The sequence below is a fragment of the Trichoderma aggressivum genome (genome assembly GCF_033847375.1).
Source record: "Trichoderma aggressivum f. europaeum strain CBS 100526 chromosome Unknown scaffold_012, whole genome shotgun sequence".
Taxonomy (NCBI): domain Eukaryota; kingdom Fungi; phylum Ascomycota; class Sordariomycetes; order Hypocreales; family Hypocreaceae; genus Trichoderma; species Trichoderma aggressivum.
In genome coordinates, this window is record NW_026946378.1 from 38,586 (window position 1) to 65,691 (window position 27,106).

General features: G+C 48.3%; 8 protein-coding genes across 8 annotated transcripts; 6 read left to right on the plus strand and 2 right to left on the minus strand.

The window, feature by feature from the left end:
- Positions 1-719: 719 nt before the first annotated feature.
- Triagg1_3900 (CAZyme family GH55) lies at positions 720-5,392 on the plus strand (the record flags this gene model as incomplete). Its single annotated transcript, XM_062898244.1, has 4 exons — positions 720-836; positions 905-1,156; positions 1,212-5,123; positions 5,315-5,392. The coding sequence occupies 4 exons, from the start codon at positions 720-722 to the stop codon at positions 5,390-5,392; spliced, it is 4,359 nt and encodes a 1,452-aa protein (XP_062756920.1).
- An 882-nt stretch (positions 5,393-6,274) lies between these two features.
- Positions 6,275-7,417, plus strand: Triagg1_3901 (uncharacterized protein; the record flags this gene model as incomplete). Its single annotated transcript, XM_062898245.1, has 3 exons — positions 6,275-6,293; positions 6,360-6,754; positions 6,839-7,417. 3 exons carry the CDS (start codon positions 6,275-6,277, stop codon positions 7,415-7,417), a joined length of 993 nt encoding a protein of 330 aa, XP_062756921.1.
- Positions 7,418-8,221: 804 nt separating this feature from the next.
- Triagg1_3902 (uncharacterized protein) lies at positions 8,222-8,899 on the minus strand (the record flags this gene model as incomplete). Its single annotated transcript, XM_062898246.1, has 1 exon — positions 8,222-8,899. The coding sequence occupies one exon, from the start codon at positions 8,897-8,899 to the stop codon at positions 8,222-8,224; it is 678 nt and encodes a 225-aa protein (XP_062756922.1).
- Positions 8,900-9,670: 771 nt separating this feature from the next.
- Positions 9,671-12,639, minus strand: Triagg1_3903 (uncharacterized protein; the record flags this gene model as incomplete). The annotated part of the gene is made up of 8 exons (XM_062898247.1): positions 9,671-9,729; positions 9,778-9,856; positions 9,910-9,972; positions 10,033-10,173; positions 10,235-10,342; positions 10,400-10,549; positions 10,617-10,758; positions 11,378-12,639. The coding sequence occupies 8 exons, from the start codon at positions 12,637-12,639 to the stop codon at positions 9,671-9,673; spliced, it is 2,004 nt and encodes a 667-aa protein (XP_062756923.1).
- A 2,071-nt stretch (positions 12,640-14,710) lies between these two features.
- On the plus strand, positions 14,711-15,860 carry Triagg1_3904 (uncharacterized protein; the record flags this gene model as incomplete). The annotated part of the gene is made up of 4 exons (XM_062898248.1): positions 14,711-14,752; positions 14,812-15,368; positions 15,429-15,498; positions 15,552-15,860. 4 exons carry the CDS (start codon positions 14,711-14,713, stop codon positions 15,858-15,860), a joined length of 978 nt encoding a protein of 325 aa, XP_062756924.1.
- A 485-nt stretch (positions 15,861-16,345) lies between these two features.
- On the plus strand, positions 16,346-18,663 carry Triagg1_3905 (uncharacterized protein; the record flags this gene model as incomplete). The annotated part of the gene is made up of 4 exons (XM_062898249.1): positions 16,346-16,370; positions 16,440-16,567; positions 16,623-17,715; positions 17,771-18,663. 4 exons carry the CDS (start codon positions 16,346-16,348, stop codon positions 18,661-18,663), a joined length of 2,139 nt encoding a protein of 712 aa, XP_062756925.1.
- A 1,020-nt stretch (positions 18,664-19,683) lies between these two features.
- Positions 19,684-24,696, plus strand: Triagg1_3906 (uncharacterized protein; the record flags this gene model as incomplete). Its single annotated transcript, XM_062898250.1, has 7 exons — positions 19,684-19,883; positions 19,933-20,194; positions 20,248-20,301; positions 20,374-20,688; positions 20,745-20,890; positions 20,947-22,567; positions 22,618-24,696. The coding sequence occupies 7 exons, from the start codon at positions 19,684-19,686 to the stop codon at positions 24,694-24,696; spliced, it is 4,677 nt and encodes a 1,558-aa protein (XP_062756926.1).
- An 816-nt stretch (positions 24,697-25,512) lies between these two features.
- Positions 25,513-26,935, plus strand: Triagg1_3907 (uncharacterized protein; the record flags this gene model as incomplete). The annotated part of the gene is made up of 2 exons (XM_062898251.1): positions 25,513-25,998; positions 26,093-26,935. The coding sequence occupies 2 exons, from the start codon at positions 25,513-25,515 to the stop codon at positions 26,933-26,935; spliced, it is 1,329 nt and encodes a 442-aa protein (XP_062756927.1).
- Between the last annotated feature and the right edge of the window lie 171 nt (positions 26,936-27,106).

Genomic DNA, 27,106 nt, shown 5'->3' on the forward strand with positions numbered 1-27,106 from the left:
AACAACAGACTATATCAGGATTTTACTTTGCCAAAATGTCTCAACACTTGGGAGTCGGCCTGTCGCTGCTGTTACCCTCTAAACACCCTGCCGAGCTGGATCGATGCTCGGGGATGGCTGAAGACGGTTAAATGCAGGGGAGCCGATGTAATCCTACGCCGATGCAATGCGACACAGATGCGATCCTACACTGACGGATCCTACACGATGAATCCCACCCTGATGCAATTACATGGTCAGACAATCCTGCACTAACATAATCCTATAATTATGCGATGATATGTATTCTTGGATAGAATTTCCATGGTATGGATATAGCGATGAGAAATGCAACCCTACAACTGACAATCCTGCTCGGATATACACATACAATCCGATACATCCACTTCGTCTTTACGAAAGTCATAGGCCCAATCTGCATGGATGGAATAGAGGTGGCATCGTGATACCAAAGATAGTTCGATAACATCAGGCAACAAGAGGGACTTGTGTAATCCGGTGGTTCATGGCTTTGAGGAGTGAATTCTTCAGGATTTGGTTTAGGCTAAGTTGAGAGGTAGCCTGACTATTGTAAGTTCGGTTATGCACCACATGGCAGAGCTGTTCCGCGGCCGTATTTGCGTCCATAACATCAATATCATGGAAGACGTCCTTCTCCAGGTCTCATTTCTCATCCCCTCTTCTCATGCAATGGACTCGTGTCAGGATTCTACAGCAACATGACTGGTCCTTTGCCTCTGTTTCTAACTCTTCTGGCCGCACAAGTGAGCCTTGTGCGGTCAGCCACGCCACCACATCTTCCCGCAAACGTAACTGCGCTCCCATATGATCCAAGGGTAAGTCATTGATGCGTCTTTTAACTTTGTCATGTCAATCTAGAGATGATGCTAATTTCTGGTGGCAGCCCGCACCATCGTACATGGTGGACAACCAGCACAACTATTACCACACAGCTCCTGACAAGGGGAAGCAGAACGGCCCAGTATGGCGTTACTCGGGCAGCCTGGAAAAGTTCATGACCAACCTTGCCAAAGGCACCGTGATCCGTGGCGGTTATGCTGGATTTAACGGCACCAAGAAGACCAATTTCAAAGCACCCAAGAAACGGCAGTCCTCTGACGACTACTGGCTGACAACTCTTGGGCCTTTGGGAGCTGTAAGTTCAATTTTCCCGTCTTTTGGTGATAATCGACGCTAACGTTTCACGAAAGCAACCTCTGGCAGGAGGAAACGATTACCAATTCTTCCGCAATGTTGTCGATGACTTTGGAGCCGACAACTCTGGAAAAACAGACACAACCGAGGCTCTCAACGCAGCCGTAGCCAGCTGGAACAAAAATTCAGTTGGAGGCAACCAGACACGATGCGGTGAGGAGTGCGGCAACACTTTCTCACAGGGTGCCATTGTCTACTTTCCGCCGGGCACGTACAAGATCTGCTCGCCGGTGATCCAGTACTATTATACGCAATTCATTGGAGACCCCAATGACATGCCTACGATCAAAGGTTGTGACACTTTTACGGGTATCGCACTATTTGACACAGATCCGTACATTCCTCTTGAATCAGGAGCACAGTGGTATGTGAACCAGAACCAGTTCTTCCGTCAGATCCGCAACTTTGAGTTCGACCTCAACGATATGCCGGACTCAACGGCGGATCAAGGACAAGATCTGGTGCCAACGGGAATTCACTGGCAAGTAGCCCAGGCCACCTCGCTGCAGAATCTCATCTTCAGCATGCCAACGACGAGCAATACAACAGCCGTTGGTATCTTTTCTGAGAATGGCAGTGGTGGCTTCGTGTCTAACCTGATCTTTGACGGTGGCAACATTGGTTGGCGTGCAGGTTCGCAGCAATACACGGCTCGCAACCTGCAGTTCAACTTCTGTAACACGGCCATCCAGATGGTCTGGGATTGGGGTTGGACTTGGCAGCAGATTGACATTAACGGCGGCTCTATTGCCTTTAACATCTCGGGCATTGGAGGCGACACGGGGCAGGGAACTGGCAGTGTGTCAATTATTGATACTATCATCACCGGAACAAAGGTCGGCATTCTGACCAACAACGCTGGAACCTCTCCCAATATCGTGCTGGACAACACCGTCTTTGATGGAGTCACTAGTCCTGTCTTGATCGACGGTGGTAGCACGCTGCTGTCGGGCAACTCCGACTTGTGGGCGACGGGCAAGCGATACAACGGATCAGCTGGCTCATCACAGACCGGCGACGTGACGGCACCAGCCAAGGCAAAGGGACTATTAGATTCCAAGGGCTTCCTCTACGTCCGTGAGCGGCCCCAGTACGAGGACAAGAGTTCCGGTTCCTTCTTGGTGGCCACCACAGATGGAGGATGTAAGAATGACGGCTCTGGTGACCAGCAATCCTGTATCAACTCTTTCTTACAAAAGGCTGTGAGCGGGGGCAAGATTGCCTATTTTCCGGCTGGCATCTACACAGTAGGCGGCACGATTGTCATCCCGACAGGCTCAAAAGTCCAAGGTTCGTCATGGTCACAGATCCAGGGTTCGGGCTTCTACTTCAGCGACATGCACGACCCTAAGGTCATGATACAGGTTGGTAACGAGGGCGACATCGGCACCATGGAGATTGTGGAGATGCTGTTCTCAGTCAAAGGCAACACGGCTGGCGCCATCCTAATGGAATGGAATACAGCAGCATCGGACCAAGGAGCTGCGGGAATGTGGGATTCGCACTTCCGTGTCGGAGGTGCCCTGGGATCGGATCTAGATCTCGCCACATGCCCCAAGTTTAGTGAGAAGTCTGAGTGCATCGCAGCATCACTCATGTTTCACGTTACGCCTCAGGCCAATGGCTACTTTGAGAACGTATGGGCCTGGGTTGCGGACCACGACAATGATCAGTCCATCTTCAACCAGCCAGACTCAACCATCACGCAGGTTGCCATCTTTGGTGCCCGCGGTATGCTCATCGAGTCTCAGGGCCCATCGTGGTTCTACGGCAGTGGCTCTGAACACTCGGTGCTGTACAATTACCTGCTTAGCGGAGCCAAGAACGTCTACATGGGCCATATTCAAACAGAATCGCCTTATTTTCAACCAGTTCCCGGCGCTCCAGCTCCCTTTGATGCTGCCGCGAGCTTTCCAAACGATCCTGACTTTAGTCGCTGCAATTTCACGGCTAATACGGATAATGAGCGGTGCCGCTACTCCTGGGGCATACAGATTATCGACTCAACCGATGTCACTATCCACGGTGCTGGGCTGTACAGTTTTTTCAACGCTTTTTACAAAGACTGCGAGGACACAAGAAACTGCCAAGAGAGCATCTTAGAGGTCAAGGGTTCAATCGGTGTTGTCATCTATAATCTCTTTACTGTGGCTACCGTCAACATGGCCAATGGTATTGATGGCACCAAGATCCTACAGAGTGATGGTAACCAGCGCGGCTACACAACGGAGGTCAGTGTATGGCTGCCTCTTCCTGGAGCTGACAATGTCAACATTGTGTGGGTTGGCACTGGGATATGGCAAACTCCGACGGTGTCCTGCTCGTCGGCGCCTTGCATGTTGATTCTACCTACAAGCTCGCTGGCATCAAACACCACCATCTCGCCGAGCCAATATGTTACCTCGTTTGAATACGGCGGAATCGGGCCCACGTCCATCGCCGGCATTGGTACTACCAGCGTCTTCAAGACGACGACTACCACTGTGACTATCACAATCCCGACCATCGTCACCGGAGGCATCCCTTACTCCAACGTCAACGTGACGGGAACAGGGCCGACGCCCATCACCATCTATCCCAGCGTCAACATCCCACCTGTCAACATTCCATTGCCCGACGGCAGTGGTGGCACAACAACACGCAAGGTCACTCTCCCGCCATGGCCAGAAGTCAACGGCGGGCCCGGCTCAGAGAGCTTCACAGATCCGGGAACGGAACCGGGACAGCCTTCTGGCACTTCTGGCAGCTCCGGTGGCAGCTCAGGCAGCAGCACGACTTATTACACTCCGCTCGGTTTCCCCGTCACGATACCCAAAGCCACTGTTACGACGGTGACGTTCCCAGCTTCGACAGGAGCCATTACAATCTCATGTCCAGCTACAACGTCTGTCGTGTTCAAGACGCCTGCTATTGCCGTTGGGACCACATGTACCAACTCTAACCCCTTGACGCTGTACTTTGCCTGCCCAACTACAAAAGTCTTTACATTCCTTGCAGCTACTACGGCTGAAGCTTCGGTGGACTGCTCTCTGGTCACATCATGGAGCACTGGGCAGGCCGACTCTACGACACCGTTGCCCGTCTTTGCCACATGGCCGCCCTTTGGTCAGATTGTCCCCGTCACGACAAGCGTGAGCAAGCCCCAGCCCACCGATGATGGTGTAGTTGTACCCTGCACAGCGTGGTTCTTCTTCATCTGCATCTCATGGGGTGAGCTTCACATCGGCGGCTGGCACTGGATCTTGCCGCCGGGAATCTACGGACCTGGCCCTCCACCAGCCGGCCTGATCAGGTGGCCTCCTGGTGTTACTATCAAAGGCAATTTGCCAGATTGGCCCAAGATTACCATCGGCGAAGACAATCAACTCACCACAGATGATGAGCCTGAGTGCCAGACAGAAACTGCGGAGGCATGCATCACCACGACTTTTGTCTCGGCTTCGACAACCCTCTCGTCAGCTTCAACATGCGAGACCATCTCAGGCTGTTCCATCACCATCTCTGACTCTTCCACCACTGAAGTCGTCGGTACGCAAACGCCTGCACCTATTGGTACTTGGTACGATGAAGTCTGGTCTACCGACGATTTGGGCCAAGCCTACACCAACTCCGTTCTCTCAGTCTTGAGCGCCAGCCTCGCCGCCGCCAGAGCCAGCTCGGGAGGGACAACTATCAGCTTCACTTCAGGCCCTACAGCCGGACCAACTTGCAAGGGTGGCACGACAGCTTGCGGAGGAACAATATGCTCTGGATACTGGTGTACTCCCAGTCCTACAGGCTATCCGCCTGGCTACCAGGACCCCAAGGATCCCAGCTCGGGAGGCTACTCGGCGCCCACAACAAGCATTGGCTCAAGTACCTCATCAAAGCCAATCCAGAGCAGCAGTCGTTCATGTACCGTCACCGACGTGTGTAACTGCAACGAGGATGGATGTGACGAATGCTCGCCTGCCTGTTGTGCCAACGGCACGTGTCCGACATCGAGTTCAAAGCCTCCTCCGGCGTCTTCGAGTGCCGATCCTTGCGCCAACTTTGATTGTCGGGCGTGCGGATCTCCCTTTGATGATCCCTGTTGCATGTCTTCCCATTGTCAGGATAGGGTAGTGTTTACGCTTGCTGGAGGGAGGGTAACGACGGTGGCGTCAGTGTCGGCGTCAAAGACGTCTTCTTCCGTTAAAGGGGTTTCTTCAACTAAGCGATAAAAGATATGTAGAGTTTGTTAAGTTGATCACAAAGCAAATAGTATACGATATTTCGTTTGTTCAATGCTACTACCTGTTATAGAAAAAAATGCTTCGAACCTTGAGTTTCATCAACGCCAACCCTCTCTCCAGTAACAGACTGACAATTTGTCATTTCGTAGACTTCGCTTCTTGCACAGGGGTAGTACCCCAACCAATCAAGGTAATGTTTCCTAATTACAGTATTGCAGCGATTTGTCTAGTACCGTATCTTTTGTCGGGCTTCCCATATGAGTAGGCCTCCATAGTACCCGTGTGCTGGATGGTGTGACACACTATGCTAACAAAGGGCTTATGGTAACGATTAGGCTACGTAAGACTTGATTTTTTGTGCTCCGTAATGATTGGTGTTCAATACACGTGGACACAAAATGAGACTTGAAAGTTATACTTCTCAAAAGAGAAACTACCGGACAAAGGCAAGGAGGAAACAAAGAAGCAGTCGACAGTGCAACACAAAGAGGGAACAAAGATCGCAAGACTCATTTTGAAACCTATAGCAAGCCAAGAAAACAAGGGGCGCTTGTCGAATGTAACTCCTACTGGAGTGTGTATATTCGGAAATATTTCATATCAATATATCCAAGTACGGCCTGGTACCTGTGTTTTGACTGGTTCAATAACCGGTGGCTCTCAAGGCCGGGGAAGGAAGAACAGTCAGCGTCTCATGAAACGAGAGATATTCATTTATAACTACTCGCGCAAGAGGGATGTGGTTACATCAAGACGTATATAAGAACAACGTGAACCTCTGCCTGTTTCTTCCAATAAGGCCTACCATTTCCGAACAACTTGATCCATGATTGAAACACGCCAATATGTCACTATCAGCCCGGGGTAATGTAACCATTAATCCATTCTATTCGTGACGCAAAGGGTAAGCTCTAAAATCGGTTGATATAGAGAGAAGTCTGATCGATGCGGCCAACTGCGGTGATGCTGAAAGGGTCGAAGCCATCTTGAAGGAAGGAGTTAATCCAAGTGTCAAAGACGAGCGCGGTTCAACGCTTCTTCATAACATGTGCAAGGAGGGGAATATCGCCATTTCCAGGCTATTCCTCGAATATCGGGCTGATCAAGATACGAAAGATGAATCCAATTCAACACCCCTCCATTATGCTGCCCAAGGAGGCCATTCTAAAATAGTACAGCTACTTCTACATTTCTGGGCTGATCCACTGGCAAAGGATAACCGCGGCTGGATTCCTCTGCACTATGCGGTCACTGAGGACATTGCACTACTTCTCGGCGGCGGCGAATATGCAGAAATTACAACGGAGGAAGCAGAAGTGGGACGAGTAAGCCATTCTTTTAGGGAAAGAAGAAGAGGAGGAGGAGGAGGTCTTCCTGTTCATATTCTAACCTTTGTGTGTTGTTTCTAGGCACCTCAGGAACCGGTTTTCCCCATCAAAATCAATGGGAACGATCTCAATCAGAGTATCAAACCCGCTGAAGACGCCTCCGAGACCAATTACATACTTATCCAGACACGGGGTGCCATCAGTGACCCCGAAAAGGACATTCTTAAGCGTATGAATGTTGAGTTTTACGACTGCATTTGCGAAAACACTTATTTATGCCGTTACGAACCCGATGACCTAGAAATACTTCGTCGAAAGAGATTTATTGTCTATGTGGATGTTTATCGCCAAGAATTCAAGATTGATGCAGCTCTAAAAATGGAAGCTATTAACGTTGGCCAAATCATAGAAGTAGTCCTTCTATTTCATGATTCTTCAAAATTGGATGTTGAGAATAAGCGCGCCCATATCGTGAAGAAAATCAATATCGACCACCAAGAGGATGGTATACGGTTCTTCAAACAGAAAGCTCATCTTACCATCCCGAGAACTTGTTTGAGCGCCCTAGCTTCAATCGATGAGGTTCGCAAGATTGAGAAGCTCGGCAAGGTGGTGTTGCGAAATGACCAAGCTCATTCGATCATGGAGGCTGGAATTTGAGCACAGCCTCCTCTAACACAGGTATGTCAAGGGGATAGTCAGGTAGTTGCCATTACTAACGCTGGTCTTAACACGGGAGATGTAACTCATGTCTATTACGCATTTGGAAGCCCGGATACTAGAGAACTATAGCGATAGTAGCAGATACTCAAGCAACTGCGTCTCTACTAGAGATCATAGTGTACTTGATTGGCCTTTCTTCACATAAGGTCTTAACCTTGAACTTTATGTAGACGCTACGGTGCTGGACAGCTACTCCCTATTTACATTTACGGCCTTGGGAACCTATGCGGGCGGATCGCTTCGAGCACTGCTATTTTCCTTCCTCAAACCTAAGAGGCTTGTATTTCCTTTTTCATTAATGCTCGACACTTTCCACTTGAAAAAACGTTCTTCTTAGTATATTATTTTAAACGGGCAAGGCCTCCGCGTGAGTATATGAGATTGTTACTCAAGATGTGAAGATCGTATTTGGGGGTTTAAATATTATACTTATTTTGAGAATGAGAGGACCTTCTTAAGAAAAGCGTATGCGAAGTTGTTATTTCTTTCCGAACCCCTATGCATATGGGAAGGTGACCTCCTTTTTCTGAAGTCGGGAGGATCTCGGTCGGATGAGTGACAGAGACACGGGGTAAATTGAGGCCTTTGTTGCGGTACCGGACTTGGTACTATGATCTGTAACATTAGTACAGATGGCATCTTTCATGCGTTATATATGACAAACCACATATGTATAGGAGAAACATAAAGTAGTTATATTCGGATTTCAATCTCATAGATAGAAAACAAGATTCGCGGCAACTACGGCTTTCGCGCATATATGAGGAGATGAGGTTCTTCCACCACGTTATCCTCATCGCAAATGCCCGCCTCCACAGCTTTTGGCATAAAGCTTTCCACTTCCGAGAACTCTATAACAAAGCCCGCCTGCTTCAAGGCGGTAACGTAATGCTCCTCCGACATGGAAGTCAATAGCGTCCTCTTGCCCAGCCATTTCTCCGAGGCACGTTCGAGATCAACTGGCACTGTTCCCAGAATAAAGAAGCCACCAGGCTTCAGCCAATGAAAAACCCTTTGTATCGTCTCTCGTATCTCATCCTGTGAAATATCCACAAGCAGAGCAAAATACGACGTCACAGCATCATAACTCGCTTCATCCGCCTCAAATTTGCGGACGTCAATTAGCTCAAAGGTCGCAGAGGGTACCGATTGGCGAGCTGCAGAGAGCATTTCTTCCGAAACGTCGATTCCATGAACAAGGTGATTGTGAGGAGCCGAAGATAGGACTTGGGCAACGGGACAGCCGGTTCCGCAGCCAATGTCAAGAATTTTGGAACCTGTGCGGGGAAGATGATGGAGAAGCCACTCGAGAGACCTTTGCTGGGCTGGAATGTCGGCAAATGCCTTTTCATATTTTGCACCGATCGCATCATACAAAGATGCGATGGTGTGTGTAACTTCAGCTTCAGAAGATGCCATAATCGTAGAGATGACTCGGGTGTATCAAGTGTAAATTGTGTTGGTGCTGTCGACTATCATTCCCTTCAGAGTGCAGACGGCACACGTAATATATATATATAGATGATGATGAAGGATGGAAGCTAATTCGGCACTAAACTCCACTGGATACGCAAATCTTTATTGAAATACATGTAACCAGAGATCCAAAGCGTATTTGCCAACCCCGCCTCTAATTGTACGTAGGTTTGTGAGCCCAAGCGATGAGTCAAGCGGTGTGAGTCAAAGCTGACTGATGTCAACAATGCGGAACAGCCATGTTCAGGTGCATAAACGAGTAGCACATGTTCATAACTTGGCTATAAAGTGGTAATGTTGAGTCTTTCCAAGAACCAAAGGCATCAATGTTGCTGAACTTGCGTATTTTCTATTAGAAAACTTCCCCTCGAATGAAACCTCATGTTTCCATCCCAAGCACCCCATCCCAACTCTAGCACGGAAGCTTCGCCACGAACATGCTTACAGATAACTGAATAGAATAAAGTATCCTGAAGGATATACCGGTAATATTAATTGCTTTTTGCGGCCATTGAATTTAAGCCACTGGAAGACGCTGTCAGCTTCTCACGGTGTCAGATCAAACGTATCACAAGGTGAACTGTATATAAGACTTGAAATTGCCATTTACTTTATTTATGTCAATAGTCTTATAATCCTTCAAATCAATGAGCATGTCTATTTTGATAGTCGCTCTAACTCTAGGTATAACCTTTACCTATCTGCGCTAATATGCTATTTCTTCTCAGTGTGCAACTGCTTGGACTCTGGGTGGCCCAGAACGATACCAGAGTCTATATATGTTAATACAATATCCTAGAGGTCGTATCAGAGAGACGTACCAATTGCAATTTGTTGGCCTGTCATGGAACTATTCTTAGCCACTGTGATAAAAACATCGGCACAATCATCGAGATCAGTCTATAAAGTCAGTGAATTTCTTGGAGCTGTTCAGGGACGACTTCTTCTCATACCTCGCGCCTTAATGTCGATAACGATTTCACCTTTTCGATGTGCGCTCCTCCAAATTTTTGCCCCTGCCAAGAAATGATGAGCATATACAAGCAAGACAAGCCCAGGGACAGATGAGGACGAACCCATTCAGTCAACAGCAGACCGGGAAGGATGGCATTGATTCGAATCTTGGGTCCTTGCGTGTATGCGAGGCTCTTCATGAGATGTAGACCAGCAGCCTTGGTGACTGAATAGGCCATGCTGCTACCGGCTTGGGTGGTGCCCTGTATTCACGTCAATTTGGGTAAAGGTCTATTTCACAACCGTCTTGACAGTTTTGCTTACTGCAACAGAAGAAGTAATCAAGTAAACACCGCCCTCGGGATTCGCGTTAAAGATGGGCACGGCTTCTTGAACCAGTTGCAAATGAGACATGACGTTGACAGCCCAGCACTAGAAACTTGGTTAACCGCTCCATGTTCACATCTTCGTCTGATGCAGTCAAGTTACCTTGTTCCATTCTTCATCGTTCAGGGCATGGAGATCGCTAAATCGAGACATCTTGGTCCAGCCAGCGTTCGCAATGATAATGTCGAGCCCGCCCAGGTTCTTGACTGTTTCTTGAACGACACGCACGTTATCTTCCCTCTTCCCGGCATCCTATTGCGCATAGTGTGAGTTCTTCCTAGGGCTCACGGCACATACCGGGCGGCTGTGACAGACTTACACCTTGAATGACAAATGTCTTGACGGGATATTCCTTCAGGGAATCAGCCACTTTCTGAGCAGCATCCGCGTTGGAGACATAGTTGATAGCGACATTGGCCCCTTCTGCGGCGAATTTCTTGCAGATGAGAGCCCCAAGGCCTCTTTGCTGTTGTCAGTACCAGAGATACCCTCATGAGCTAGAATTTGCACACCTAGAGCCACCAGTCACCAGGACGTTTCTTCCCTTGAGCGAATAAGGCATTTTGATTGCCACAGGCTGAATTGAAGATGAAAAAGTCTTGGAGGGGCTTGCGTTACATTGAAGTATTATATCTCTCTCTGTTCTATCTAACCCCGCATAAGAGTCCAGCTCGGCCCCGCAGATCGCACCGCTGTCGGGGTAAATAATAGGTCAGCGATGATTCCGTGCTGTTGTTTTTATGGATTGTAATCAATCTGGTGCCCCGGTAAAAGTTGTTGTACGTTTAATATTCCGATTAAGGGTTGCATATTAGAATTCTGTGCCGCATATCTTGCGGCTCATGATGGACGCCAGCCTGGATTATGTATCGCATTAGATGGCAAGAATTGATTGAGGAAAGTTACCGAGGACGTAGTAAAACCAAGAGTCTAAATCAGGATTGGAGTTTATTGATGTGACGCAGCGATAGTCTGTCTTTACAGCTATTTGTGCAATCTCCCAAGAACAATTCTTATAACCACCCCAACTTTCATGATATCATTGAAATCCGCACACACGATGAAAGCGATAGTACTTACATTTTCACAGGCTCTAAATATCCAATCGTAATAATTTGTTCCTCTGGATTCTGCCACTCAAGTTTCTTCACCTCCCGTATCTGGTCGAAATGAGTCGATCCATACCGCAGATACGCAGCAAACGACCCTTCTTCATTATCTTTGTTAGAATTCTCTTCAGCATCCCATAGATCAGCGAGCATGTTAATTTTTAATCCACCGTTGCCCGGTCCGTGAGGAAGTTTCACCATGGACGTATTTGCCAGCAAAGATGTCACGAGAGCCTCAGCCTCATGCCACGACTTATCCACCACGGCGCCGTCTCCAGAACGCGGTAGTGAGAAGAGACTGAATTGGAGCTGTGCATCCCAATCGGTAAGTGTTTGAACTTGAAACATTTCGTCTTTGGCGTCAAACAAGAGCATATGCTTCTCATACCATTCCGCGCCGTTGAAGCCGTCGTTGGGGTCGATGAGCTTTCGAAGTCGCTCGGCACACATGTAATGAGCTACATAGTCGGAAAACTTTTCGTAATCCATGTTTATGTTTTTCAAGCCCGGAGATTCCATTCGAGGGCGGAATATAGGCAAATGCCGTAGCAGTGGATGTTTGTGGAAGCCCGTTGCATTGGTGACTCCCTCAGTCCAGAGCGCAACATAGATATCGTGCCACCTCTTGATGAAGGGATTGTTGCGTTTTGTGGCCAAAAATCCATTGAGCGGAGTATAAGTGTCCGGCAAGTGCATCAAAGCCAGCGCGCTGAGTTTATGAGGCGACGCGGGATCCTCGATTCGCTTCCAACAGATATCATCGACGTGCCGCAAGAGGATGAGGCCAACATCCATCCATATGCCTCCGTATTTCCATAATAGCGGTAGACGAACCAGGTCTCCCATATGGGCCTTGTGGCCATCCATGGTGCCGTCAATAAACGTCTTTGGGAAGAAAGACTCTTCAGCATAGTGAAAGACGTTCGTTTCTGAGCCATCCACACGATCAACTATGTGAACAGTCCAATCCGGACCCAACCGACGCACCCAGTTGATTACATTTCGCTGTGCCCAAGGCCTCATCCGCGCAAAGCCCGTATGCCAGAAACCCCAGATGTTCTTGTCCGAGGTGACAAGATGGCGCTTCTGCAAGGAAGCGGCAATCTCCTCATCTGTGCGATGGTCAATCTTTTCAGGGGATATGTGTTTAATTCCATTTGGCAGGTGTGGCTTTTGGACTTGTACGGGTATGTCGACATTTGCCAGCCGAGAGGTTGGTTTGTCGTCAAACATGATTGCTTATGATGGTGGTTTCGTAGCAGTGTGATGGATGCAGTCCAATTGTCAACCCTGAGATGGGCTGCTGTTTGATGTCTCCCACTTATACGAAGCACAAGCTTTTCGAATCTTCTACCCACCATCTCGTTACTACGTTTACTCCAACATGCAAGATGCAAGACGCACATATGAGACGAGCATCCTACGAAAATCGGTAACGTTACAATAAAGTACAGATCTATATAATTTCGCTGAGGAGCAACAGTTTGCGTGATTTGGGAGGATACGTGTGATCTCGATCTGGTCGTGGGGGAATGGATGGCCTCTCCACTACGTGGGGAGCCAAGAGATAGTATTCAGTAAGTGTTCCGTATAATCTGACAGGATCTCGGGTATCAGGCATAACTGTCTCCAGTGCTAATACGAGGATTGCATTCGATTGGCCAAGAACAATCTATTCCATTCGTATCCTGCGTGCATTGGCCGAATTCGGAAAATAATGTACCAATCCAGTATATGCCAGTCCTAGGGTTACTATCTGACTTTCCACAATCGACTTAATGCCAATACTATCGCCGTGGCCTCCTTCGGTTACACGGGTAGGCGGGATCCCAAATGCAAGTAAGATGCGATACTGTGGGTATCATATGAAACGAGGCACGGTCTCTTGATTCATTGTCATTGGCCTAAGACGAGCATTACTTAATGAAGTCCGATTCCATATCGTGTGATGTTGATATTACACGCATGGGTATCATGCTACTCAAGATGAAAGAGGAAATACGTGTACATAGCATGTGGATCCTGGTCTCTACAAGATTTATATAAACAGCTTCCAGATCCAGCTCATGCTTACTCGTATTTCTCTCTCGTGCAGTAAGTACATGTAGCTCTACTGATACATGTACCAATCATCTTGTTTGTTTAAATAAACGCCGATGATCTTGAGCTTGATGATAGTCACCATGCTCGCCACCACACAACAAAACGACAGTTTATCAGAAGATACAACTGTGGGATATCTACTCCGTATTACCATGGATAAGGAATTTCATCTGCATCAAAGGTAAAAAAATAAACCCTCTCGGAATTTAGTTACATCAATTCCCTTTATTCTGCTCATTACATTCCATTTTGCACAAAATCCCTCGCGGCTGTGGTAGACCAGCTACATAGGATTGCAATATTTATTGCAGCTTTGACGACATAGTACATGGTGATAATACTCCTTATGGATGGTGCATCTGATGTGGTTAGCCACCGGAGCCAAATCTCACTACGCACCCCGGGTTCAAGTCGATGCGAAATAATACGAAGCCCAAGGGGGCATTCCTAGATAGTTACCTCCATAGTTAGAGAGGGGGAAAGGGTAAAGCCTCGTTCAACTAGACATTGTTAGCTAACGGACTCCGAGCTGGCAAGGGTCTTCCGCTTATAAATTCAGTGCCAGCCCCATTGGTCAACGATGCTCTCGATTCATCGCCAAACAGAGGTGCTATTCCTATTGGTGCAACGGAATCTGGGTGGCGTCCATTTGACTCGATGACAGCAAATAAGCATGTCAAATAAGAATGTTCAAGTTTCTTTACATAATCATCGTTGTCCGAGTATGGCCTCATTCTGGCGACTTGCATCGGCTCACATAACGCCATGGAGCCGCATCCGAGGCCCTGCACACGAATCCGTATCAAAGTTCCGCCTTGAAAGTTCCGCATTGAAAGTCCCGCATTTGTCAGCTCTAATCAATCGGAGAGTCTACTCCCTCCCATGGAGCTTCAATGAGGTCAATGCGTTGTTTCCGCAAAGTAAATATGTGATTAGTGAACAGTATTGAGAACACTTGCCCAAAGTAAGAGATGATTGGACCGAACCAACATACAACGCAATCAGGAAGCGCGATGAAGAGTTGTAGATTTATAATCAGAAGGCGTGAATCTCGTGAAAAGGCATGTATATAAGTCACTTAATGGGAATGACTTTTTTGAACAAGAAAAGCCAGAATCAAGCGAGAGTTTTCACAAAGGCATTGAAATTCAAGTTGTTGAATAAAGCGTTGAAATCGGTTTGAAAACAAGCAATTGTCAGAATGACGAAATCACCAATCGAGATTGTCTTGGGCGTAGCCAACGTAAGTCACTATCGCAGCCACACTGTTATAAACGCATATTAAACTACGTGTGTTGTCAGATCGGCGACACGTCCATCGATCCAACAGCCAGGTTTGACTCCCCGGCAGAAGTCCAGGCATTTCTCGAGCCTTTCTATGAGAGAGGATACCGTCAAATCGACACTGCCAGAGGTTACTCACCACATGCGCCGCTATCCTGCGAGCCTCGACTCGGCGCAGCAAATGTTGGTGATAAGTTCGTCATTGGCACTAAAGTCGTTTCTCGCCCAGATGGCGCTCATTCAAAAGATAAAATTGCTCAGAGCATTAATGACTCTCTAGAGGCTTTGAAAGTCTCTCAGGTTGACATTATGTACTTGCACCAGCCCAACCGAACCGTTCCTTTTGAGGAGACGGCAGAAGCTATGGATAAGGCTTACCGAGAGGGAAAATTCAAGCGATTTGGACTGTCCAACTACACGGCCGCTGAGGTCGAGCAGTTTCTCAAGATATCCGAGGAACGAGGTTTTGTAAAGCCGACTGTGTACCAGGGACAGTATAACCTGGTTGTGAGGACGGGAGAAAAGGAACTGTTTCCCCTGCTTCACAAGCACAACATTGCATTTTATGCATGGAGGTACACACTATCACAGTTCATCTGAAGGAATCGCCCCATGACTGACTCAGTTGCAAATAGTCCTGCCGCTGCGGGTCTCTTCAACGGAAACCACAAGAACGTTCAAGCTGGAGGCCGCTACGATACCTCGGTAAGTCATCGTGTATACATGAGTTGTCATCTCAAAACGCTGACAATCTTCAGAACTACCTGGGCAAATTCTATGCTTCAAAGTATATCAAGCCAAGCATCGAGGCTGCCACCGACCGAGTGCGAGAAATCGCCGCCAAGCACAACATCTCTGGCCACGCAGCTGCACTGAGATGGACTGCTCACCACAGTGCTCTTTCAGCCGAGTATGGCGATGGAATCATTATTGGTGCTTCGACCATTGAGCAGTTGAAGCAGAATTTGGATATTTTTGAGCAGGGACCGCTTCCGCAGGAGGTTGTCGATGCGATTGATGCTGTTTTTGCCGAGATTGGAGATGATGCGGTTGCGTATCATAACTAAGATGACTTGTATACCTCCGTGGTTTAGATGTGAGTTCATCATAGAGCTGAATATGTCGTGTGTTTACAAACCTGGCTTATCGCTTGCTGCGTTATCATGAGTCTGCTACATCCACATCAATACTACATCCTCACAATTGATGACACTATTTTCATAATAATATTAATAAACTCGCTTGGAGCAATAAAACGAATAACAAATTATAGTTATTTGATTTGGCACAGTTTCATTGAAATTCATCAATCTTTATTGTTCTAGGGTAGCAGTCCATTAAGCTCTCAAAGAGGTGCACGTGACTTCGTATCATGGCGCGTTAATGCACTGACAGCAATCGCGTCTCCCACCGTGAATTTCCAGACTGCAGACGCCGCATCGTCCATCACGGGATTCAAACTCCGCCTTGTTCTTTTCTTTTCGCCTGCTGATCGATGGAATTCTGATTGTGGACATTAATTACCCGGGAATATCCCATTGGCAACATCAACATGCCTGACATCCCTGAGTTTCCTGGTGAGCTCTGGCTGAAGATCAAGCTGTGAAATTGCAGCTTCATAAACTGCCCCGCTTACAATCTGGCAGAGGCAGACACGATTCGCATCTTGGTGGCGACGGACAACCATGTCGGATACGAAGAGCGAGATGCCATTCGCAAGGATGACAGCTGGCGGACCTTTGACGAGATCATGACGCTCGCCCGCAGAGAAGATGTTTGTTGCAGTGGTAACCCTCTGTTTGTCTCCAAGCTCACCCGTCACATCGCAGGTCGACATGGTGCTGCTTGCCGGCGATCTATTCCACGACAACAAGCCCTCTCGAAAATCTCTCTATCAGGTCATGCGAACTTTACGAAAGAACTGCCTCGGCATGAAGCCTTGTCCGCTGGAATTCCTGTCCGACGCCGCCGATGTCTTTGAAGGAGCGTTTCCGCATGTCAACTACGAAGATCCCGATATCAACATCTCAATTCCCGTCTTCTCCATTCACGGCAACCACGATGACCCCTCTGGAGATGGCAACTACTGTTCACTAGACCTGTTGCAGGCAGCTGGTCTTCTCAACTATTATGGCAGAGTGGCAGAGGCGGATAACATTGAGGCAAAGCCCATCCTCCTACAAAAGGGCGACACGAAGCTTGCCTTGTATGGGTTGAGCAACGTTCGCGATGAGCGCATGTTTAGAACTTTTAGAGATCACAAAGTCAAGTGGTTTCGTCCCGGCACCCAAACCGGCGAGTGGTTCAATCTGCTTGCTGTCCATCAAAATCACCATGCCCATACCGCCACATCATATCTACCAGAGAACGTGCTTCCGGATTGGCTCGACTTGGTAGTCTGGGGGCACGAACACGAGTGCTTGATCGACCCGTCAAAAAACCCAGAGACAGGGTTCCACGTCATGCAGCCAGGATCATCAGTGGCAACATCGCTGGTTCCGGGAGAGGCTGTGCAGAAGCACGTCGCCGTGGTAAGCGTTAACGACAAAGACTTCAAAGTTGACAAGATTCCTCTCAAGTCTGTCCGGCCGTTTGTCACGAGAGACATCTCCCTCGCCCAAGAAAAAAGGTTCAAAGGATTGGACAAGAAAAAGGACAATAGACATGAGGTTACATTGCGGCTGATGGAGATTGTCGAGGAGATGATTGCGGAGGCAAACGAAGATTGGGAGGCTATTCAGACGGATGAGGAGGCTTTGCAAGATCGGCCATTGCCACTTATTCGCCTAAAAGTTGAGTACACCGCACCAGAAGGTGGCGAGTTTGAATGTGAGAATCCACAACGGTTTTCGAATCGGTTTGTTGGCAAAGTAGCCAACACCAACGATGTGGTGTATTTTCACCGGAAGAAGGTGGTCCAGCGTGAGTCTCTCATCTCCCCGTGTTGCGCTCTAGTTTTGTGCTGACAGCTCCGTAGGCAAAGCGGCAGCCCCGGACTCTACGCATCTTATTGAATCTCTGGGTGACGGCTCCGAAGTGGTCAAAGTGGAAAATCTCGTCAACCAATTGCTTGCCACACAGTCTCTCAAAGTCCTCCCACAGGGCCCTTTTGGCGAGGCGGTTAATCAATTCGTTGCCAAGGACGATAAGCATGCGATGGAACTTTTCGTGTCGGAGCACTTGTCTGGTCAGGTTAACCAAATGCTACAACTCCATCAAGACGATGAAGATCTGAACAATGCCATGGAGCTTTACAAGGAGAGAATGGAGCAAAGGATGGCTACCGCTGGCAGCACGGGCAGAGTGGCACAGGCTGAGAGAAAGAGAGTTTTGAAGCCTAGGCCAAAGCAATGGGACTCGGACTTCGATGGCAGCTGGGAGGACGCTCCCGACGCGTGGACATATGAAGACATGGTAGAAGAGGATATGGATGAAGCGCCGCCAGCGAAGACAAAGAGAGCCACGACACGCACGGCAAAGGCCGCCCCAGCTAAGAAGGCTCCTGCGACCAAGAAGGCGCCAGCTCGGCGTGGTCGCAAGGCTTTTGAGGACAGTGAAGAGGAAGAGGAGCTACCGGAGGAAGACGTGATAATGGAATCAGACGAAGACGTGGCGCCGCCGCCGCCAAAGCCAGCTACACGAACCACCAGACGTGGTCAGAATGCAAAGAGCACGGCTGCTGCTAGCAAACCTGCGCCGGCAAAGAAGACGGCTACAAGGGGAGCTGCTGCGGCAAAGACGAAGCAGACGAAGCTCAGTTTCTCGCAGGGAGCGACACAGGACAAGGCGGTTGAGATTAGCGATGATGAGATTTCGGATGACGATGCATTTGAGCCGGCGCCGGTGGCAAGTAGGACGAGGAAGAGATGATGTTGAAGAAGCGGCACTGAGATGTAAGTAATAATGATACAAATGAGTGGTGATGTAAGTATTCAAACAAATCATGAGTGGACGTGAATGCAAAAAATACAACGTCGTCTGTAACAAAAGGTGTTGAAAGAGCCTTTGAACTCTCTCATCACAATCATAACTACTCTCACTGACCAAAATCAACGCAATAGCAAAAAAAGAATTCACAGTTTGGAACTGCTGGCGGTCTCTCCCGCCGGGAATTGAACCCGGGTCTCAAGCGTGACAAGCTTGCATACTGACCACTATACTACGGAAGATGTAAACCTGCGCTTTAGCGCCGGTGTAGCGGATCAGATCCAGTTGTTGGAATCGGATTGCGCTATTGTCTATTATAAAGCCTTTGGTTAATCCACTTCACTTTCAACCCCCAAACGACTTACAACCATCTCTTGATCGCCACCAAGTTGGCATGTCATCTCAGTTGGATTCCCAAGGTCGTTGATTGAATGAAAAGTTCCGACAAGTCCATGTCATCTGATTGTTTCTCCGCTCAATTATGATTGGTGATGCTGAGGTACTTCACATCCTACTCCGTCTTGGTCTAGGATGCATGGCTCAGCCTGATCGAGGTGGTACCGACCCGTAACCCAATCATGATGGGCAATATATTGGCAATTAGGCACCGTGAGGGGTCAAACACTGCTGCTACTCTATGCCTGACCGGTCAAGGTAGCAATGCTTCCGTCTCGTCGCAATCCAAGGCCCATAAAGTTCTATTGCACGCCTCTGCATGTAAGATCCAATTGGTCCTTAATGAGGCGCGCGTTTGGTGGCTGAAAGATGCTCTTGGCAGCTCGTTGTTAATGCCCAAGCAGAATTGAGACACGTAGTCATCATTATCTGGGCCTCTGCTGCGGAGAAATCCAACTCTGCGACTGACTGCCCAGTATCTCAGTTCCTATGGGACTCGACACATTCTACTCGACACACCCGCGACTTAGTGTTAGAAAGTAATCTAACAATCAGCCGACTTCAGTGATGAATATGCCTCTCATGCAGTGGATTCCTATGCCTCGCAAACCAACTGCACGAGAAGCAATCACGACATTTCTTCTTCTGCTGCCGTTGGTAGCCTCTCTGTTGTATCGCCTCTACGCAAAGATTCGAAGACGAGATGGCCGTTCAATGGGCCTTCAGATCCTCTCTGATGAATCTGATGATGGTCCTGTCAAGTATGAGTATGTCGTATCTCTGCATTGATTTGGTGTCCAATAGCTCATAGTCTAGGATCATTGCTGTACATGGTCTTGGGGCTAGCCCTGAGCACACTTGGACATGCAAACCCAGTTCACAGTACAAAACTAGTGATAATCAGCACTCTGTTCATTTGCTTAAAGATTTGCTCATGAAAGATGAGAGATTTTCAGACGCGCGAATTCTTCATTTTGCGTACAATTCAGACTGGCTTGTTGACGCTTGCTTTGAATCGGCGCGTGACATTGGACTTCGCCTCATAGAATCCCTTACTGAGCACAGAAAAACTCATCCTGTAAGGAAAGAATAGGTGATATTGATAATAAATGCCACTAACATGGCATATAGCGTCTACCCCTAATTTTTGTAGGACATAGCTTTGGTGGAATAGTCATCAAGGAGGTATGTTGACAGTCCCTGATGTCGTCCTGTTTACATAACAATCTAACTTAAGTTGCTTACAATGCTTTACAGGCACTATCTAGCGATCCGGAGGATTCCCAGAGAATCTTGGAGGACACGTGCGGTATCATCTTCTTGGGAACGCCTCATTTAGGCAGCCCGGTTGCCGGTTTTGGAGCCACCCTTGCCTACTTGACTGGCTTCCTAGGTTCAAACACTGGTTTACTACTCTTACTCAGAAGCAATGGAGAGATGCTTGTGAATCTAAGTAAAGCTTTCCAAGCTTGTGTTAGAGAAAAGAAAGAAAAGAAGGGTAGAGAAACCCAGATTGTTACAATCTGCGAAAAAAAGCCAACATACCTTCTGAATTGGCTTTACGCTGGTAAAGTTAGTCTATTGATGAAGGAGATTTCTTTACTCAAACAGTAACTCACATAAAATAGATTGTCCCGTGGGAGTCAGCCACTTTTGGTGCAAACTTTGCCGACGTTTTTGAAGTCGATACAGATCACACTGGCTTGAATAAGTGCGTTAGCTTGAAGGATCCTTTATACAAAGAGCTCACAGTACAGTTGCATCGGATACAACCGTAAGTAATAATTATCATTAACATTACGAAGTCTTGCTCTCAACTGAAAACTACAGTACAACACCACCTAAGATTAATACGCTTCAACAAGCTGTCCTCGACCGTTTAATATCCGTTACCGCTGCCGATGCAGAGTTTCACCCTGGGCTCGACGAATACGGAAGAGGCCATTCAGAATGTCTCCCTCAAACGAGAGAAGAGATATTAAAAGATATTTTCGACTGGCTTGATGACAGTAGTTCGTCGCAAAAGTATCTCTACTGGCTTCAAGGCAAAGCCGGCACGGGGAAATCTACCATTGCACGCACCATTGCCAGCAGGGTGGCTGGACAGAACCGCATCGCTGCCAACTTCTTTTTCAAAAGAGGCGAAGGCGATCGAGCTAAACTCAAGCGATTTTTTACGACTTTAGCCGCTCAGCTTGTGAGGCAATGGCCCAGCTTCGCCAAAGCTGTCCAAGACGCATTGGAGTCAGATCCTTCGCTTCCAGAACAAGACCCAAGGATTCAATTCAAGAAATTTATTCAGGAACCTTTGCGGAAGCAAGAACGCAACAAGTCTAAAGTTATAATCATTATCGTTGACGCTCACGACGAATGTGATTCGAGCGAAGATCTAACTGGCCTGGTTCAGCAGCTCACGCAATCCCAAGATGGCTACTCTACTCAACTTCCAGTCAAATGTTTTCTGACTAGCCGCTTTGATCATCACTCGCAATCTAGTTTTAATCATATCTCTGAGGAGAGATGCGAGATGAAAGAGCTTGAAAAATCCACATCAGCGACTATCAAGCAAGACATTGAACGTTATTTGCGGGTTGAGTTGGAAAAGATCGATGGCCTCTTAGACCCGCTTCCAGGGGGTGATCTATGGTCCAATCCCTCTGACGTGGAAAATCTCGAGAAACTTACAGAGCGAGCCTGTCCGCTATTTGAATTCGCTGCCTTCTCTACTCGTTTTATTAAACAAACAAAAATGCCGGGAGGGCCTCGAGGTCGCCTTCGTCACATATTGGAAACTAAAATTTCTGGTGACCTGCACAAGTTATATGGCTCCATCATAGAGCGAAGATTCTATGACCTCGATGATCAATGCTACGGGGAAGCAGAAGCATATTTTCAAAAGATTATTGGCTCGGTCATTTTGTTAGCGAATGCCGTAACAGTCAGATGCCTAGCCGAGCTTCTCAAGCTGCCTGAGACAGAGATTCGCGAAGAACTACAGCTTTTTGAGTCAGTTCTTGTAGTTCCAGCAGAACAAGACATTCAGTCACCGATCACATTGTTTCATGAGTCATTCAGAGATTTTCTCGCCGGGCCTGGAACCAAAAAGAAGTTGATAATTAATCCTATAGGAATCCATACCCTGTTGGCATCTCGCTGCCACCAGCTTCTATGTGGTGCCCTGCGGGAAAACATGTGCAAATTGAAAACACCTGGAACGCATCGAAACGAGGTTGCAGTGGAAAAAGTCAATGAATGCTTATCGCAAGGGGTACAATACGCTTGCCGATTTTGGCTTTTTCACGTCAAAAGGAGTCAATCAAGTGTCAAAGACGGCGATGATTGGCATTCCTTCTTACTCTCCCATCTCCTCCACTGGCTTGAAGCAATGAGTTTGCTGGGACGAACTTCAGAAATCGCGTCGCTGATCAAAGAGCTGAAAGATGTCGTACATGTCAGTACATTTTCCAATCCTAGTTCGCTCGCACATGCTGACCTTGACAGCCCTCCGATGGAGTACAAGTCAAAGCATTTCTACAAGATGCCGAGCGACTTATTCTGTCTTTCCGACACGTCATTGACGCTGCGCCATTGCAGCTCTACAGCTCCGTTCTAACATTTGCTCCGGCTAAGAGCCTTGTTCGAGAAAGATTCGACGCATCTCGCGCCAAATGGATCTCTCGCATACCAAATATTGATTCCCAGTGGAGTTCGTGTTTACAAACACTTGAAGGCCACGTCAAGAATATTCAATGCGTCAGTTTTTCCTCTGATGGTATTCTAGCGTCCACAGATACGGACGGCATAGTCAAAGTGTGGGATTCTATATCTGGTACTTGCCTGCAGACTTTCTCTATGGATGGCCAACGGGAACGTCGGATCATAGCCATGGCGTTTTCTAAGGCCGGCAAGCTTGCTTGCATGGCAGTTGGATGCATCTCGGTGTGGGACATACGTCGAGATGTTTGTTTGCAAACCTTGGATTTGACGCAACACGTTCCGCTACATGAGCGGTTTTACACGGGTTCAGTGGTCTTTCAGGATGAGCAAAGACTTCTTCTGACGGGCACTGGACTACGTAACATTCTCAAATTAGAACTGGGACGTGGATGCGAGGAAGAAACCAATCTTCCATTTCACAGCGTGCCAACAATCCTGTCGCCTGACGGTCAATGGGTCGCATATGCAATTGAAGGCGAAATCAGGATTCTTGACATGAAATCTAAAACAACTCGTTCGCCTAAAACGTTGAAAGGAGCCACATCTGACTCATCTGGTTTGAACGCGTGTTTCTCACAAGATAATCGGTATTTTGCATCTATGAAGGGGGGCCCTGCATTTGGGATGAGTCCCACAGAGGCCAAGATCTGGGACGTTTCATCGACTATATGTTTGCAGGTATTCAGTGAAGTCAATGGAATATCTGCATTGGCATTCTCACAAGATAGTCATCTGCTTGGAATAGCAACACATGGGGATAGAAAAATAAGCATCTGGGATTGGAAAAAACACTTTCGTCTTCAAGCATTTACAGGACATCAGGATGGTGCCGATTGCTTATCATTCTCACCAGACGGAGCATGGCTTGCTTCAGCCTCTTCTGACCGCATCGTTAAAATATGGGACGCTCAACTAAAAGATTACGAGGAGAAAATCGCATCCTTTTTCAGCACCAGACATAACTTGATATTTAAGGGTGGCCAACGACTCGCTATGATTTCTACTGGAACATCTCGAATCCAGTTGCTGGACGATTCTGGAAACAAATGCATTACACAACCTTTTAAAAAGGCCTACAGTAAAATAGCAATCTCTGCGAACGGAAGCATTTTTGCAGCAGTTTCAGATGATCGAAAGCGTATTGAAATATGGGACGCAGAGTCGGAGAAATTTTTACCTTCGTGCAATTTGCCTCTCGATCCCAATCATCCATCCATATGCTCTATCGCCCTCTCGGCAAATGGTCAAAGATTCATAATAGGCCTAACAACTTTGAGAGTTGAGGTTTGGGAGTCTCGTACAGGCCGACTGTTGAAAGAGTTGCAGCAGGAACAGATATACCGGTGTCTCCCTACTGACGTAGCTATATCTTCTGATGGTGAACAATTTGCTTGGACAGGCCATGACGATGATTATAGCATGCGTTTTTATACGGAGAAGCTGCATTTGACTCTTCCTGACGAATTTTATTTCATCCCGACTCCAGAGTTAGCCTTCTCCCCAAATGGAAAGCGGCTTGCAGCTGTTCGTTCTTGGCGAGGGGCGTTTTGGGATGTGGCAACAGGTGCCTGTTTGAGGACGTTCAATCAAGCATATCCGCCGAGTTGGTCACTGGACACAAGCTTCATTAACTTTGATTTCACCATGGGCGTCGAATTACCGGAGTCCAAAAACTGGAAGGACTGTTTAACTAAGTATCACATCAGTCCCGACGGCGCCTGGATCATGAGGAATCGTGAGAAGCTGCTATGGATATTGCCGGAATATCGGCCAAAACAGGTGTTTGCTTTTGGATCCAAACTTGTAATTGGGCGTGCATCAGGACTCCCATTTGCCATAAAGATTTCAGACGAGGACCTTTGATTGATGATTGTTTGCCAATGGATAAATACTTGGCTGCTTCGATGATGATGGATGAGATTGGTTGAGAATATTCAGAGTCATCGGTAATAGACAACCTCATTCTAATACAACTGCCAATCACTCGAAAACAGGGTTACCAAGCTACGTGTAGTATTATCACCAACATAAAAAGAACATCAACAACCTCCATTCAACGCTAATGCTGAGCAATCCACTTCCTCCGCTCAGTCGCCGAGCATCTAGACTCCAAACCCCTCCACCAAGCCGCAAACATCCAAAAACCATCAAATTATGCCGCACATGCCGCACGCAGCTCATCGGCCGACTTCGGGATCTTTTCAAAACGACTCAAACTGACTCTTTTGATCCAAAAAAAAAATTCTCAATTTATTGTATTGATATACAGCGGTGGATCAAAAAAACAAGTACGTAAAAGTCTCGAGATGCTCGGGCGACATTTCCCAGGGGAGGCAAGGGAATGGTACCATGACGATCCCAGAATGGAAATAAGTGAGGAGAGCAAAAAACAAAACCAGCTGGAAGCGGCAAAAGGCGGTTTTGCGTGTGGGTTACTAAGGATGATGTCGATGAGCTGAGCTTACATGGCGCAAAAGCTTAAAGCGTTTGTTTCTGCTTGGAGAAGAGAAGTGCGGGCACAAGCAAGCTGTTTGCATTCTATCTCCTCATTCTCCCCATTGTTGCTGTGTCTTGTCTTTGTAGTTTATCATCCAAACTTGTAACCTTTCAACATCATCTCCATCTCCATCTCCATCTTGTACTTCCCCTTTCCTCCGTGATACATACATTCCTTCAACCATGGCCATCCGTGTGGGAACAGCTTCACCCAATACCCAGGCCACAACCCCCCTCACCATCGCCCACCTCCACGACATCGTCTCCCGCGCCGCCGCCCAGCGCATCGACATCCTCGTCCTGCCAGAAGCCTTCATCGGCGGCTACCCGCGCGGCACGTCCTTTGGCTGCGTCGTCGGCAGCCGAACCGCCGAGGGCCGGGAATCCTTTGCCCAGTACTTTGACAAGGCAATCGATCTCGGCGACACCGTTGGCGATGGAAGTGCCGGGGCGGGCGTGAAGTGGGTGAGGAGGGAGTTGCCTGGTTACGAGCTCGGCGGCAGCGGTCGAGGCGATGGCTCGCGAGAGGAGTTGGAGCGGATTGCGCGGGAGACGGGCGTCTTTTTTGTGACGGGGTGCATTGAGAAGGCGGGAGGCAGCTTGTACTGCGCGGCGGTCTATGTGTGTCCCAAGGAGGGCATCATGGGCAAGCGTCGCAAGGTGATGCCGGTAAGCTCAACTCAACTCAACTGAACTACTGGTTCACGATGCTGCGCTGCATCTTATACAAGTACATCCGGCTAATATATGCATCTCTTACAAGACCGGCACCGAGCGTCTCATGTGGGCTCAAGGCCATCCCTCAACCCTCCGCGCCGTCACGACCTTCATCCGCGGCCAACGCATCAACCTCGCCGCCGCCATCTGCTGGGAAAACTACATGCCTCTCCTCCGCCAATCCCTCTACGCCCAAAACATCAACCTCTACCTCGCCCCCACCGCCGACGGCCGCGAAGGCTGGCTCAGCCTGATGCGCACCATCGGCATCGAGGGCCGCTGCTTCGTCGTCAGCAGCAACATGTGCGTCCGGGGCGAGCCGGACTCCGCCGACGCGGGCGACCGGGATGTCGTGCCGGTGACCGGGGGCTCGAGACGGAGCGGCCGGAAGAGCTCCGCGGTCGTTGCCGACGACGGCTTCGAGTTTGCGGTGCCGCCGCCAAAGGTGAGGCACGGGCGGCGGAAGAGCGTGTTTGACGAGGACGGCAACGAGATTGTGCTGTCTTGCCCGGCGGATAACGGCGAGAAGCAGGGAGAGGAGCAGTCGCGAAAGTCAGACGAGCAGCAGAGGATGCAGCAGCTGCAGAACTATCAACTCCCCAAAGTACAAGAAGACGAACCAGTCCAGCAACAAAACCAAACTCAGCCCGCCGCCGCTCCCAAAGCTCCGCACTTCCTCTCTCGCGGAGGCTCTTCCATCGTGTCTCCGTTTGGCGATGTCCTCGCTGGTCCGCAGTGGGAAGACGAAGATGGCATCATTTTCGCCGACATTGACCTGCGTGATTGTATCCGCGGCAGACTCGATCTGGATGCGGCGGGAAGCTACTCGAGAAACGACGCATTCAAGCTGACGGTTGACGGCTTGGACCTGGATCCGCTGCCGTATTGAGGAGACGCGAGAAAGGTTCAGTCACTTTGACAAGTGTATGTGAGTGTAAGCTAGTGAAATGATTTGGTCGAGATTGATGTAGTACCTGATAGTAGTACCTATGTAAACAATATGACATGATATGATGAGCAAGTAATCTCCTCGTCTTCATCCGCTGCGCAATGATTCCAT